This window comes from Astatotilapia calliptera, chromosome 11 (assembly GCF_900246225.1).
Source record: "Astatotilapia calliptera chromosome 11, fAstCal1.2, whole genome shotgun sequence".
NCBI lineage: Eukaryota > Metazoa > Chordata > Actinopteri > Cichliformes > Cichlidae > Astatotilapia > Astatotilapia calliptera.
The window spans coordinates 25,057,025-25,069,653 of NC_039312.1; the positions used below are offsets into that span (position 1 = coordinate 25,057,025).

Genomic DNA, 12,629 nt, shown 5'->3' on the forward strand with positions numbered 1-12,629 from the left:
TTCTCACATTGTATTTTATGCTGAGATAATGTTTGTGAGGGTTGAACCAAAACTGTGATTGAGCTGTTTGTACAGTTTATTGTACGGTTAAACTCACTGGAGTTTGGACTTCATGTGCACACAAAGCACTTGTAACCAACTTATTGGCTGCAAAGTACAACAACTGACACAATTACACTTTGGGAATTAAGGCAAACAGAATAGCCAAAAGGAAAACCTACATTTCTGCTCTTCCCATATTTGCATCTTCATCATCCCAGTTCTCATTTTCCGCCGTAATGATGTTGCTGTTGCACTCCTGCGCTCAAAACGCCGACAGTTCCGTCAGGACATGAAGTCAGCGTTTTATTGGGTGTCAGACTCCCCGCCTACCGGAGACAGCACTGAAAACATCGCTTTTCCTCCAGCTCTTATCAGAAAGGTGAGCTCAGATCACCTTTTGCGCTTTGTTGGGGAGGTTTTCCTGCACGCAGAGGCGGAAGACACTTGCACCTGCAAGATGAAGCTAACTAAAACTTTCGCGGAGTTTCAGCTGGGCTGGCCTCACATGCATTACGTCTTTGTTGTGCTCTGTCTTTTTGCCGTGGTTTATAAATTAACAATTCTATTTGCGAAAAGAAGGGAAGCACTGCGGAACTTCCAAGCTTTTTGGGGGCCGCCGCCACACTGGCTGTTTGGACATGTTCTGGAGGTAACTGTATCAACACACTCGCAGCAGCTGTAACATGTGTAACCGTCCAGTAAAGCTGACCACACCATGTTGGAGAACACCATTCTGCAAACAGAGACACACAGTTGACAGGTTGTAAAGTCTGCCTGCTGTGATGTGTTTCAGTTGTACTTTTTCTCTTTCAGTTTAAACAAGATGGGACCGATATGGACAAGGTAGTGAAATGGGGACAGGAGTACTCATATGTTTTCCCAATGTGGTTTGGCCCCTTTCTCAGTATCATCAATATTCAGCATCCAGATTATGCAAAAACTATCCTGACATCATCAGGTGTGAGAAATGTTTTACGTAGTTGTTGTGTTGATGCACATTTATAACTGTGTAGTAAAGTTAAAAGTCCCTAACACCATTTTTATTTGTTATGTTTCCTAACAGAACCAAAAGATGATTTTGTCTACCGGTTTATTGAGGGTTGGATTGGTAAGACTCATTTGTCTCCCTTCAACAGCATTTTGTTCAAGTGCAGAGTTGTTTGTTTTGCTGCTTTCCTCACCCGTGGACATGTTCTTCAGGAAATGGGTTGTTGGTGTCAGAAGGTCAGAAGTGGTTCCGCCACAGGAGGCTCTTAACACCAGGTTTCCATTATGATGTTTTGAAACCATACGTAAAATTGATGTCAGAGTCTGCTGAGACTATGTTGGTACGTTAAAGACAATTTAGTTGCATAATTGATAAATAAACTCAAAGTCAGCACGTGTCAGTAAATAGAAGTAAAGCAGGAGCAGTGTCTGTATCCTGCAGAGAGATCACATCTGTTCTCTCATTGTTGGCAGGATAAGTGGGAAAGTTATGCAAGCACAAATGAGCCTTTTGAATTGTTTAAACACATGAGCCTCATGACACTGGACAGCATTATGAAGTGTGCCTTCAGCTGCTACAGCAACTGTCAGACAGAGGGGTGAGCCCAGATGAATCTTTTTAAAGAGTCATTTACAGTGTCAGTTTTATGTTGAGTCTTTGGTTGTTGTAAATCTGCATTTAATGTTTGCCTCCTTTGTCATTTCAGTGGAACAAATGCATACATCAAAGCAGTTTATGACCTCAGTTTTCTAATTGATCTTCGGCTCAGAATGTTTCCGTACCACAGTGACCTCATTTTCCACCTTAGCCCACATGGTTTCAGATACAGAAAAGCACGTCAGGTGACCCTCAGTCATACAGGTAAGCTTTGCTTTGATTCATCTGAACCGTTGCCAAAAATCAGTGAGCCTCACATTATAGTGTCAGATCTACAAATGCTTACATTTTATATTCTTTTCTAAAGAGGAAGTTATAAGAAAGAGGCAAGAAGCACTAAAGGAAGAGAAGGAGCTTGGACAAATACAGGCAAAGAGATATTTGGACTTTCTGGACATCCTTCTCTTTGCAAGAGTATGTTATGTGTCATCAGTTTCAGCCTCTTACTTCAACACATTTCCCATTGTAGGATTTGCTTAATGTATAGGCAAGTCACAAACTGGGGTTTTCCTGCATAAAGGTCATACAGAAAATAAGGCAAGTGCCAACTTGAGATCGTGTCAGATATCTGAAGTACTGGCCTAAAGCTGAAATAGCATATGCATGCAGCAAATAAGCAAAGATGCATGCTGTTGCCAAGCTGCATGTTAATGTCCTCTGACACAGAGACGATGATCAGCCTTTTCATTCTCGTGAGCAGCAACCTGAATACAAAATCTCTTTTGTGTAGAGAATGATCAACACTGGTTAGTGTTTTGCCCAGTTTCTTTCCCAAAAACTTCTCTAAACGGCAGCTTGTAGGGGCTGTCTCAGCTAGCATGTTTATTCTCTTAGTAGACTTGGCTTCCTTTATGAGTATATCATTGCAAATTGTTGTCCTTGGCAGGAAAAATTAAAATCAATAATTAACTGCATGGCAGGTGTTTGCTTAAAAAACAAACAATTAGTGCTTTATATGGCTTAAGAAGAACATCGGACCTTGATACTTGGCTGCTGAATAAATCCCCAATTTTATAAAGGTATCTGTATAAGGATGAATGTTATCCAGCTAAAGCTGAGTTGAAGTCGGGTGATGCAGTAATATAATGAGCCTGAGCAGCAAAAGTAACAAAGCACTTTTATTGAGAAGCCCAGTTAGAGTATAGTGCAGTCCATTCTGTCTTTTATCAACTGTAAATATCCTTTATTTCAACGCCAGGATGAGAACCAGCAGGGTCTGTCAGATGAAGATATGCGGGCAGAAGTGGACACCTTCATGTTTGAGGGCCATGACACCACAGCCAGTGGCCTGTCTTTTATCCTCTACTGTCTGGCCTGCAACCCAGAACATCAGAAGATTTGCAGGAAGGAGATTATGGAGGCCTTGCATGACAAGGAAACCATGGAGTGGTAGGCTTGTGAAAGGACAACATTGCAATAGGGAGACAAGTTGGTGCCATTCTGTGGTACCAAAACGTTATTAGGAGACATATAAACAAGATTTCTTATTAGTTGACTTCACTAACACTGCATGTTGGTCTCATTTTAAGGGAGGATCTCAGTAAAATCCCATACACTACAATGTGCATAAAAGAAGCTCTCCGCCTTTACCCCCCTGTACCAGGAATTTCCAGAAAAACCACCAAAACTGTAACCTTTTGTGATGGGAGAACAGTGCCTGCAGGTCAGTGATTTTACTCTGTTGTTATTATCAAAGAGTAAACATTAAATGTCTTCACTTAATAATGCTTTTGGAATCATTTCATGCTACATGGTAAACACAAACTCTTAACCGACGTTGTTTTTCTTTAGATACAAAAATTAAATTTTTTTACATTTCCATAAAGGACCTATATCGACTTAATACTTATTACTTTATTATTCTACAAGGATACGTTGGTATTATTTGATTGTATTGTCACATAGAGTTTCTTTTCTATAAACTAGTATAAATCTCTTAAACGTGTGGCGTAATTGCTTTGTCAGTTCTTCATTCTTCCAAATTGAAGTATTTAAATGTTGGCACCAGATTATTATCATATATATGGGCAGAAAGTACACCGCTGCCTACACATTACACTCACTGGAACTGCTCAGCCATGGGAATCCATGAGCCATGAAGCTCCAGGCACACAGTTTTTGTGCTGATGTTGATGCCAGAGGAGGTTTAGAGCTCTGCAGTTACTGAGTCAGCAGAGCGTTGGAGATTTTTATGCACTCTACAACCTCACTGTACAGAATGGTGCACATCAGTTTAATGTTGGTTTTTGCTACAATAGTTATCCTTGGTCAGAAGGAGAGGCTGACATCCAGGGAGTAGATTGTAAGAGGTGGAGTTTATTTAGGTACAAGGAGATATGGCATGGTATAGGAGGATGTGGAGGGGTGATATGGTGTTGTTTCTGCGATCAAGAACAGGAAATACAGTAGAACATGAATAAAGATTAAACGGTAATAAAGCTGGCCACAAATTCCTCCACAACAAATTTGCTAAGGCAGTGCATCAACCTGATACTGCTTCTTAAGAGCAATCACATTTATTAAAGTACTACCCAATATGGGCCACAGAGATGACATTTTTTAGCCCCAGCGCTTCTCATGCCTCCGGCCTATCTTGATCGTGTAGGAACCAAAGCAATCAACTCCAGTTGACCAGAAAGCAGGTTTGTGGATCTGGAGTCTTCCTGTGGGCAAGTCGGCCATTTTGGTGAGAATTTCTGGCAGTCTACACATTGTCTTTGATGTCTCCAGATTACTTGTCAACCTCTGATGATCCAATAAGTGCGCCCTATCTCTGCAAAGTCATGCTCTGGACTAGGGTGCAACAAAATCACATCAAAGTACTGGACAAGGAGCTTAGTTAGTGGGTGTTCGGGAGGTAGCACAGTAGGGTGTATGGTGTCTGAGTCCAGACCTTCAGCACATCTCAGGTGACATCCAACCCTTATTAGGCCAGTAAGCGGATCATATTGAAGGCAGGGCGAACAAAGTTGACTATTTGGGGACAGAGGTTTTCCCTTCATCAGGGCCATCACATCTTCAGGGAAACATATTGAGCTGACTTTAAGATGGCTATCTCTGCTTCCACACGATCAGTGGCAGTCATTGGAGGAGAAGCTGCCCCGTGATGAGCATGGTAAGTGGCTTTCACAAGCTCCTCCCAAGATGTGAAGTTCCTGGGGCTGGAGTAAGAGACTTTGCCACTGTGACAAGGCCACATAACAACCCCTCATCTGAAGTCTCAGCCCTACCAGTAGGGCCAGTGCACTGAACTTTGTTGTATAAACTGGGGGCCCTGAGCCCAATGGCTGGCTGATGAAAGACTATAGAGTCCCTTCCCCCTTGTGATGTCATCAGCCAGGTTTTCCACTGACATGACATACCTCCACTGGTGAGAACCAGTGATCTCCTGGATTTCAGCAATTCAAGTCCCGACAAAGACCTTGTAATGGCAGAAATCAGACTGCAACCAACTCAGCACAGTAGTAGAGTCAGTCCACAAGATAGTATTTTGCAGCGGTAGAGTAAGCTAGGTTTGGAGAATCTTAGCAAGCTGCGCTCCAGTGAGAGCAGCACTGACTAACAGGTGGCATATAACACCTTGGTATGGTAATGCTCTGCAAGTATGGTAGCTCCTTCTTCCATTCTACCCAGGCGGCACAAAGGACACAGGTGACAGGTTCATCCCAGCCACATAGACTGTACAAGAATCTTCCCTCTAGTGGTATAGGGAAGGAGAAACCCTACAGGGTCATATTGGCTAGCAAACACCTTGTACGCATTGCGAAGAGTTGGTGCTGTGGGCAAGGTATCAGTGGGGCAATGCCAACATAATCCAAGCATCGACTCTTGTGGGTCAGCTTGGTAAGAAGTCAGCCAGAGCTCACAGCTGTCAGAACGGGCAGTAGAAGGCAGGTAGGACACCTCCTTTGGCACATTACTGGCCCACTGCAGTATTTCAAATCCTCCCATGCCCAGTAGTTGCCTTGTTTTGTCCAGGAGTTGTTTAGCTTGGTGTGGAGTCAGAAGCGACTGGAGACAGTTGTCCACATGGACACACAAATGGCAGTGTGGACAGATTCGTATACATCTTCATTCCTCCTCACGGTGGTGTTGCACATGCTGCTGTAAAGCATAAGTGGTGCAGCAAAGGCTGCAGGTCATGCCAAATGGTAACAGTCACCATTCATACACATTAGGTGGATCCTCCTGTTGTCCATCCCTCCAAAGAAAGCGAAGCAGAGGCTGATCTTTGGAAAGCAAACGTACCTGATGGAACATGGCCTTTATATCCCAGCTTATGGCCACCGCATGCTGGCGGAATCGGAGTAACACGCCAAGGAGCAAAGGGCTAAGCGTGGGACCTGGCAGCAGGCCCCACGCTGTAGCATGGGGCCTGGCAGGTGCAGTTGAAGACTAGGCAGGTTTTGTTGTTGTGATGCACAAGATGGCATGGAATGTACCAGGATTTAGTTGAACCATTCACCTCCTCTGGAGTCAACTTTACCAAATTGCCAGCCTTCTCCACTGTCTTGAACTCCTGGTTGTATGTCTGTGCTCTGCTGGGGTCCTTGCATAGTTGATGCTTATTGGCTCTTTGAAGAGCCATGACAGCCTCTTGAGGTGCCTTCACCTGAGGAAAGTCTTTGCAGCGAAGCAATGGAGTAGCTAACTGTACCCGTTCTTTGATTCAAGGATATCTATTTCCTACTGGTCCTCCTTTGACCTAGTGACCTCCTTTTCATTTCTGAAAGAGAGGACATCAATTTGCCACAGCCTTTCAATATTTTTGTAGAGCTGTGGTGTCTGTGTGATGAAAGACGAGCATAAGCATGCCTGTTCATCCGCTGGATGTGGTAGACTTTTGGCGAGTCCCTGTAGCGCCCACCCCAGCTCAGTACAGACTGCTACTGGCCCTCCAGGTGGTCCCCGGATCACCGGTCAAACAGGAGTGAGAAGGTGCAGGTGATCTGATCCAATCAGGATCATAGGTTTCACCCGGCTGAAACCTTTGAAGGGAAGTCTTTGTAGGTGGCTGTACTTCTTTTTGAGTGTTTCCACTGGACAGGATTGCTCAGCTAGAGCCAGTTGTTCTGCTGTGAAAGCATTCAGTATTTGATGCCTCATCTTTGGCTTACCTTTAGTGGACACCTCCAATGATATGCTTCCCCCATTCAGCTGCAGGACATCCTGTCTAATGGTTTGTAGGGCCAGAACCTCATCTGTCTGGGCAAGGCCAAGGAACTTCACAACAGCAGGCAATTTTATGGTTCTCTCTGAACCGTCATCCAGCACGGCAAGGTGTCCATGGTCCTCTTCCCATTGTGGAGTTGACTCTTACCACCTTCAACGTCACCATACCGGAGTGACTGGGATGGTCAACATAGATGACACTGGATGCAGTACACGTGGTCAGAATATTGGGATTTTGTTCTTTACCCTTGGCAAGGACATGTTATACAAGGAGGTGTTGCTCACCACAAGTGCTGCAGGGTTTCTTAAACGTGCCTTCAGCAGAATGATTCCAGCCACATCTCCAACATTTATTCTTATCTTTGATCCAGTCACTTGGGAACTTCAAGTGATCGAGCAAGATCTGATATTTATAATCTTCAGAAAAGTGCTTGTGAGGCCCAAGAACACTATCCAGTCCTTTCTTCAGTAAAGCAAAGTCTCTCTCCTTCCCAGAACTAAAACGGTGAGCATGGGCTTAGGAATGCCATAGGAGGATATGGTGTATGTTTGCTTAGTTTGTATGATAATGATCAGCTAGACACACCCTATAATCTTTTAATAATAATAAACTAAGTACACATTTCTTTCAAATGTAGGTTCTGTTGTTGGAATAAGTGTGTATGGAATTCACAGGAATGCATCTGTCTGGGAAAACCCTAATGTAAGTAAAGACAATTTTATTCCCAGCACAACTTACTACATGGAATACATCATCAACAGAATCTATGATGAAATAAAATTATGAAGTTTTTCAGCACTCTGCTCAAAAGGCTGCAAATAATTTATCAAATAACTGAAGAAGCAATCATGAAACTGGTGCATTAAATTAATTACTAGTGCTGTATTTGCTGAGGTGGGTAGGTCCCTGGTGCCAAAGTGGACCTCAGGACAGATTCAAGCTGGTTTAATGACTTACTATATTATGTGTGTCAGAATGCAGTTTTCTCTGCGCAAGTGGTAAGAGTGATAAGGTTCAGAAAACAAGTAATAGACATAACACTGCTCTCTTTCTTTGTCCTGTATTACATTAGGTCTTTGACCCTCTGCGTTTCCTACCAGAGAACATTGCCATGAGATCTCCTCATGCTTTTGTGCCCTTCTCAGCTGGGCCAAGGTTTGTCCTCACCTGAAACTATATCACTGTATAGAGACTGCTTGTAGTAGTCTCAAGTATGTGAATGTGTAACTTAGCACTGACCCCATTTACATCAACACAATAAAAACTGGTTTTATGATAGGCTAAAGCAAGTAGGGGAAAGGGGGAACTCACTGTAATCTAAGATTGATCCCATTTAAAATGCAAGCACCTTTGGCCCTGAATGTTAAAAAATAACATACTATACTCATCCCTACTATTCATATTCCTCATGTCCTAATCTCAGAAGGATCAAACTATTTTCATCATTTTTCAGTTCTTTAGAATATTCACTTGTATATTTCTTACATTTAATATTTTCCTCCCTCAGAAACTGCATCGGTCAGAACTTTGCTATGAATGAGATGAAAGTGGTGACAGCTCTGACACTGAAGCGATACCAGCTCATAGCGGAGCCCACTATGAAACCCAAGATCATCCCCCGACTGGTTCTCCGCTCACTCAATGGCATCCACATCAAGATCAAACCTTTAGACGCAGAGAGCTAAAGTGCACTAACTGCAAGAACTGCTAAAAATTACTGTATTTAGAAAGTAAATAATTTATGTTGATTTGAAATACTTCTACTATGTAACAAGCTTTTATATATATATTCATGGACTCTGTTGTGCAATTTATGTTTTTGGGAGAAATTGTCATAGAGAGTGTCACAATACATTGTATATAATTTCCCCAATTTTGGGTTGTTTTTTTTCTTACAAAAATAACAGAGATTACAAATACAAATACATAAATATGTCCTCATTCAAAAATGTCTTGTGAAACCTGCATTGGCTTATGGGATGATGATGTCACAATGAAAGTGACATCATCACAGTGAAAATGTAAGCAGTAAAAGTAAAAAGCCGTCAAAAAAATGACCACAAATTCAGATACCTGAAAATTCTACTTAAGCACAGTAATGAAGTATTTGTACATCGTTACTTCCCATCTCTGCCTAGTGGTGGCTCAGGTTCGCAGTATCAGTTTCTCAATGACAAGATCTCCACTCAGATTAAAGAAAAAAAAACCCTCAGCTGGAAATGGCAGTGGTAACATAACCATTCTTATTAGCACGACCTAAATCATCTGCACACCAGGGATGTTCCTGGCAATTAATTGCTTAGTCAACTAAACGAGGGGGGATAGACTAACCAACTAGTCTCAAACTAAGAAACACATAAAGTTAAATTTGAAAACCATTTAATGGAAAGTTTCAAAATAAATGATATGAAAACCATTTTAAACTGTTTTTTACATTCTTCAGTAATGAATCATGTGGCACCTTGCATTGTGCATTATCAACATTACACATTATACTCCAGAAAATTCAGAAGAAAAACACTTAAAACAAACCGATGTTATATATGAAATGAAAACGTAACTATAACAGATGTTCACGTATTACTAAAATATGACAAGTTAACATTGGAAAACAAATAAATTGCAACTGAAAGGGCCAGAACTGAAACGATTTCAAGTACTTAGATGTTTCTTTGTATGTAATTTGGGCATCCAGTTCATAAAACCCACAAAATCAGGAATTAGAATACTGTGAAGACATCAGCCCAAATTTTACAGGTTTTCCCAGGTGTCATCAAATTGCTTCAATTTGGTTCAATTGCCCCAGTTAGATTCAATATGGGGAAGACTGCAGACTTCACAACTGGCCAGAAGAGAATCATTGATACCCTCCATTGGATGGGTAAGCCACAAAAGTTCATAGCTAAGGAGGCTGGCTGCTCACAGAGTGCTGTGTCCAAGCATATCAATGGAAAGTCTAGTGGACAGGCAAAATGACCAAGATGACCATGGCCTTCAGTGGATTATCAGCCAGAGGAAATTCAAGAATCTGGCAGAGATCCAGAAAGACTGGAATGAGGCAGGAGTCACAGCTCCAAAAACCACCACATTCAGGCGCATCTGGGAGATGGGCTACAACTGTTGGGTTCCTCGGGTCAAACCCCTTATGAGCCTGAGCCAAAGTCAGAAGTGTCTCAACTGGGCCAAGTAGAAGAAGGACTGGAGTGTTGGCCAGTGGTCCAAGGTCCTTTATGAGGTCATCATCTGAAATGGTTTTCCAAAAGTCTTGAAGGAGTTCCCAGAGATACTGAGCACTTGTTGGCCCTTTTGCTGAGCACTCTGCGGTCCACCTCATCCCAAAACATCTCCATTGGGCTTAGGTCAGGTGACCGTAGAGGCCAGGCCATCTGGCACAGCACTCCACTCTCCTTTTTTGCCAGTTAGCCCTCACACAGCCTGGAGGTGTGTTTGGGATCATTGTCCTGTAAATGACGCTCCAACTAAACTCAAACCGGATGGGATGCATGTCGCTGTAAAATGCTGTGTTAGCCATGATGGTTCAGTGTGACTCCAGTTTTGAATAAATTCCCAACAGTGTCACCAGCAAAACACCTCCCACACCATCACACGTCCTCATCCATGCTTCATGGTGGGAACCATGCATGTCGAGACCATCCGTTCACTTTTTCCGTGTCGCACAAAGACACAGCAGGTGGAACCAAAGATCTCAAACTTGGCGAAGCACAGATTTCCACTGGGCTAATGTCCTTTCCTTGTGTTCCTTGGCCCCGAAAAAAGACAAAAACACATGATGAAGCCAGATAATTATGCTGTTATCATTCACTTATCATTCAATGCAAGTGAAAAGGTTTCCATTTTTATTTACACCTTTGTGCGCCTTTGTACACTGTGCGCCAGTCTCCTGCAGGCCTGTTAGACAGCATGTGTACATGCTTCTGCAAACCAGAAATCTGATTCACCATCTTGCTTTAAGAAGGCAGAGATAGTGAATATGTGGGGTGAGACCGCTGCACTTAAGTCCCGACTTCAGTTTCACTGCCTATCTCTGCTGTTAGACAGGCCAGGTGCTTCAGCAATTTCACAACAAGAGTCGTTAAAACATGTGCAGAAGTGTCACAAAGACACGCTATAATACCCTTCTGCAATGTGCAGGTTCATACACAACTGGGTGAAAGTATCAAGAAGGGCCAGAAAGGTTCACGAGACAAAAGTACTCTTTTATTTACAGTTATATTACAAAATCCACCCAGAAAATCCACACACCCACAACGACAAAAAGTCACCAACACAGGTTGGATAAAAATGAAATGACGTCCTCTTTCTTTTATCTCAGATTGCCAACCTTTCGCTGATTTAAGATCCTAATAACTGATCACTTGAATTTCCTGTGAAAACTCCTAAAATGCATTGCATCTTCTGCCGCTACCATATAAAGAAATAAACTCAAGCCAACTGGTTTAACTTTTTGGCCGATGTCAGACCAGGCACCACATCAAAAAGAAACAACAATGTTATGTGGCAGCCTTGTGGTCAGAATGCATGCTGCGTTGAGACCACAGCATTTAATCTGCAATTCCAGCTAGGAACCTTTTCTACAAATCACCAAACAGCTCCTCTCAATTACTACTACGTCTGTTCTGTTCATATTTGAAAAAGAAAAATCCAAACCACTATACAATATAAGATGTAACACAATTTGATGGTCCACCGAAACTTGGCCAATTTAGCCACAAACTTGGCCACAAAAGTTCATTTAAATGCCCAGCAGAACAAAACTGTGAGAGTACACCTGTGAGGGCAGCAAACCATTTTAAAGTAATATACTTGAAAAAGCCAAAGAGCACATATGTTCAGAATACTGTTTGGACAGGGCAAATAGCTTATCAGCGACATGTGAACGTTTAGAAGCTTGAAGCTCCACTTTCATGTGATGCCACATATATAGCAATAATTTCTGCAAGTGTTTAGCCAGTGTCACCGAAAATGCTGACCTTTGTGCACAACCCAACACCTAGTGGCTTGTTGGGAAAAATGCAGGACACTTTAGTTCATATGATGCTGGTCTAATATATGGAATGAAAAGGTTGCTGTCAGTAATACACTTGTATTATATGATTTCATGATAGAAATCAGCCCTGTGTTTTGACAGAAAAGTACGTTTTGCTTTCCTTTAATAGTATTTTCAACATTCTAAAGGAGTGAAAAAAAATATTGAAATTGTAGAAAAAATACAACCTTACATCAAATTCGTCAAAAACGTAACTCAATGACCCACCATATCTTCGTAATGAATCACTCAGATAACCAGACCTGCCACTTTGAGCCTCAGATGCTAAGTCCTCTAAATGTATTTTAATCCTCTTTGCAATCAGTATGCTTCTACTTATCAGCTACCAGTTTAACAGATGTAGACACATCTTGTGACAGACCAAAACAGAACTTGTGTGATGACATCGAGAACACAACAAAGTAAAAGAACAAAAAAAAAAATGGAAGTGAATGGCTCCAGCTCGTCCAGGTCACAGTCCTTGATGTTTCTGTTGGTAACCTGAGAGTCAGCATCTTTGAGAAACTGTTAGATGTGTGTCCTGATGAATTTAAGGCTTTCAGCCTCTCTACCTCTGTGTGATATTGGAGTGTCTTTTCCTCAGATAAGTAATGATCTTCTTGCCCTTCTCTACTTTTAGGGCAAGATTATTTTCCTGACACCAGGCCACCAGTCCTATCACTTCTCTATCCCGTCCCTACCAGTAATCGGCCCAATCACAT

At 42.2% G+C, this 12,629-nt stretch overlaps 1 protein-coding gene across 2 annotated transcripts; it reads left to right on the top strand.

Moving 5' to 3' along the window:
- The first annotated feature begins 218 nt into the window (after positions 1-218).
- Positions 219-8,649, top strand: LOC113031370 (cytochrome P450 4B1-like). Of its 2 annotated transcripts, XM_026183379.1 has the most exons (12): positions 229-691; positions 856-1,000; positions 1,106-1,150; positions 1,243-1,370; positions 1,504-1,628; positions 1,737-1,891; positions 1,995-2,101; positions 2,886-3,076; positions 3,217-3,350; positions 7,498-7,562; positions 7,933-8,015; positions 8,368-8,649. In XM_026183379.1, exons 1-12 carry the CDS (start codon positions 332-334, stop codon positions 8,543-8,545), a joined length of 1,716 nt encoding a protein of 571 aa, XP_026039164.1. In that variant the 5' UTR covers positions 229-331; the 3' UTR covers positions 8,546-8,649. The 2 variants fall into 2 exon arrangements, 1 of the variants encoding a protein (XP_026039164.1); XR_003273724.1 differs by lacking the exons at positions 7,933-8,015; positions 8,368-8,649 and adding an exon at positions 4,293-4,373 and having other exon boundaries at positions 219-691; positions 7,498-7,548.
- The last annotated feature ends 3,980 nt before the right edge of the window (positions 8,650-12,629 follow it).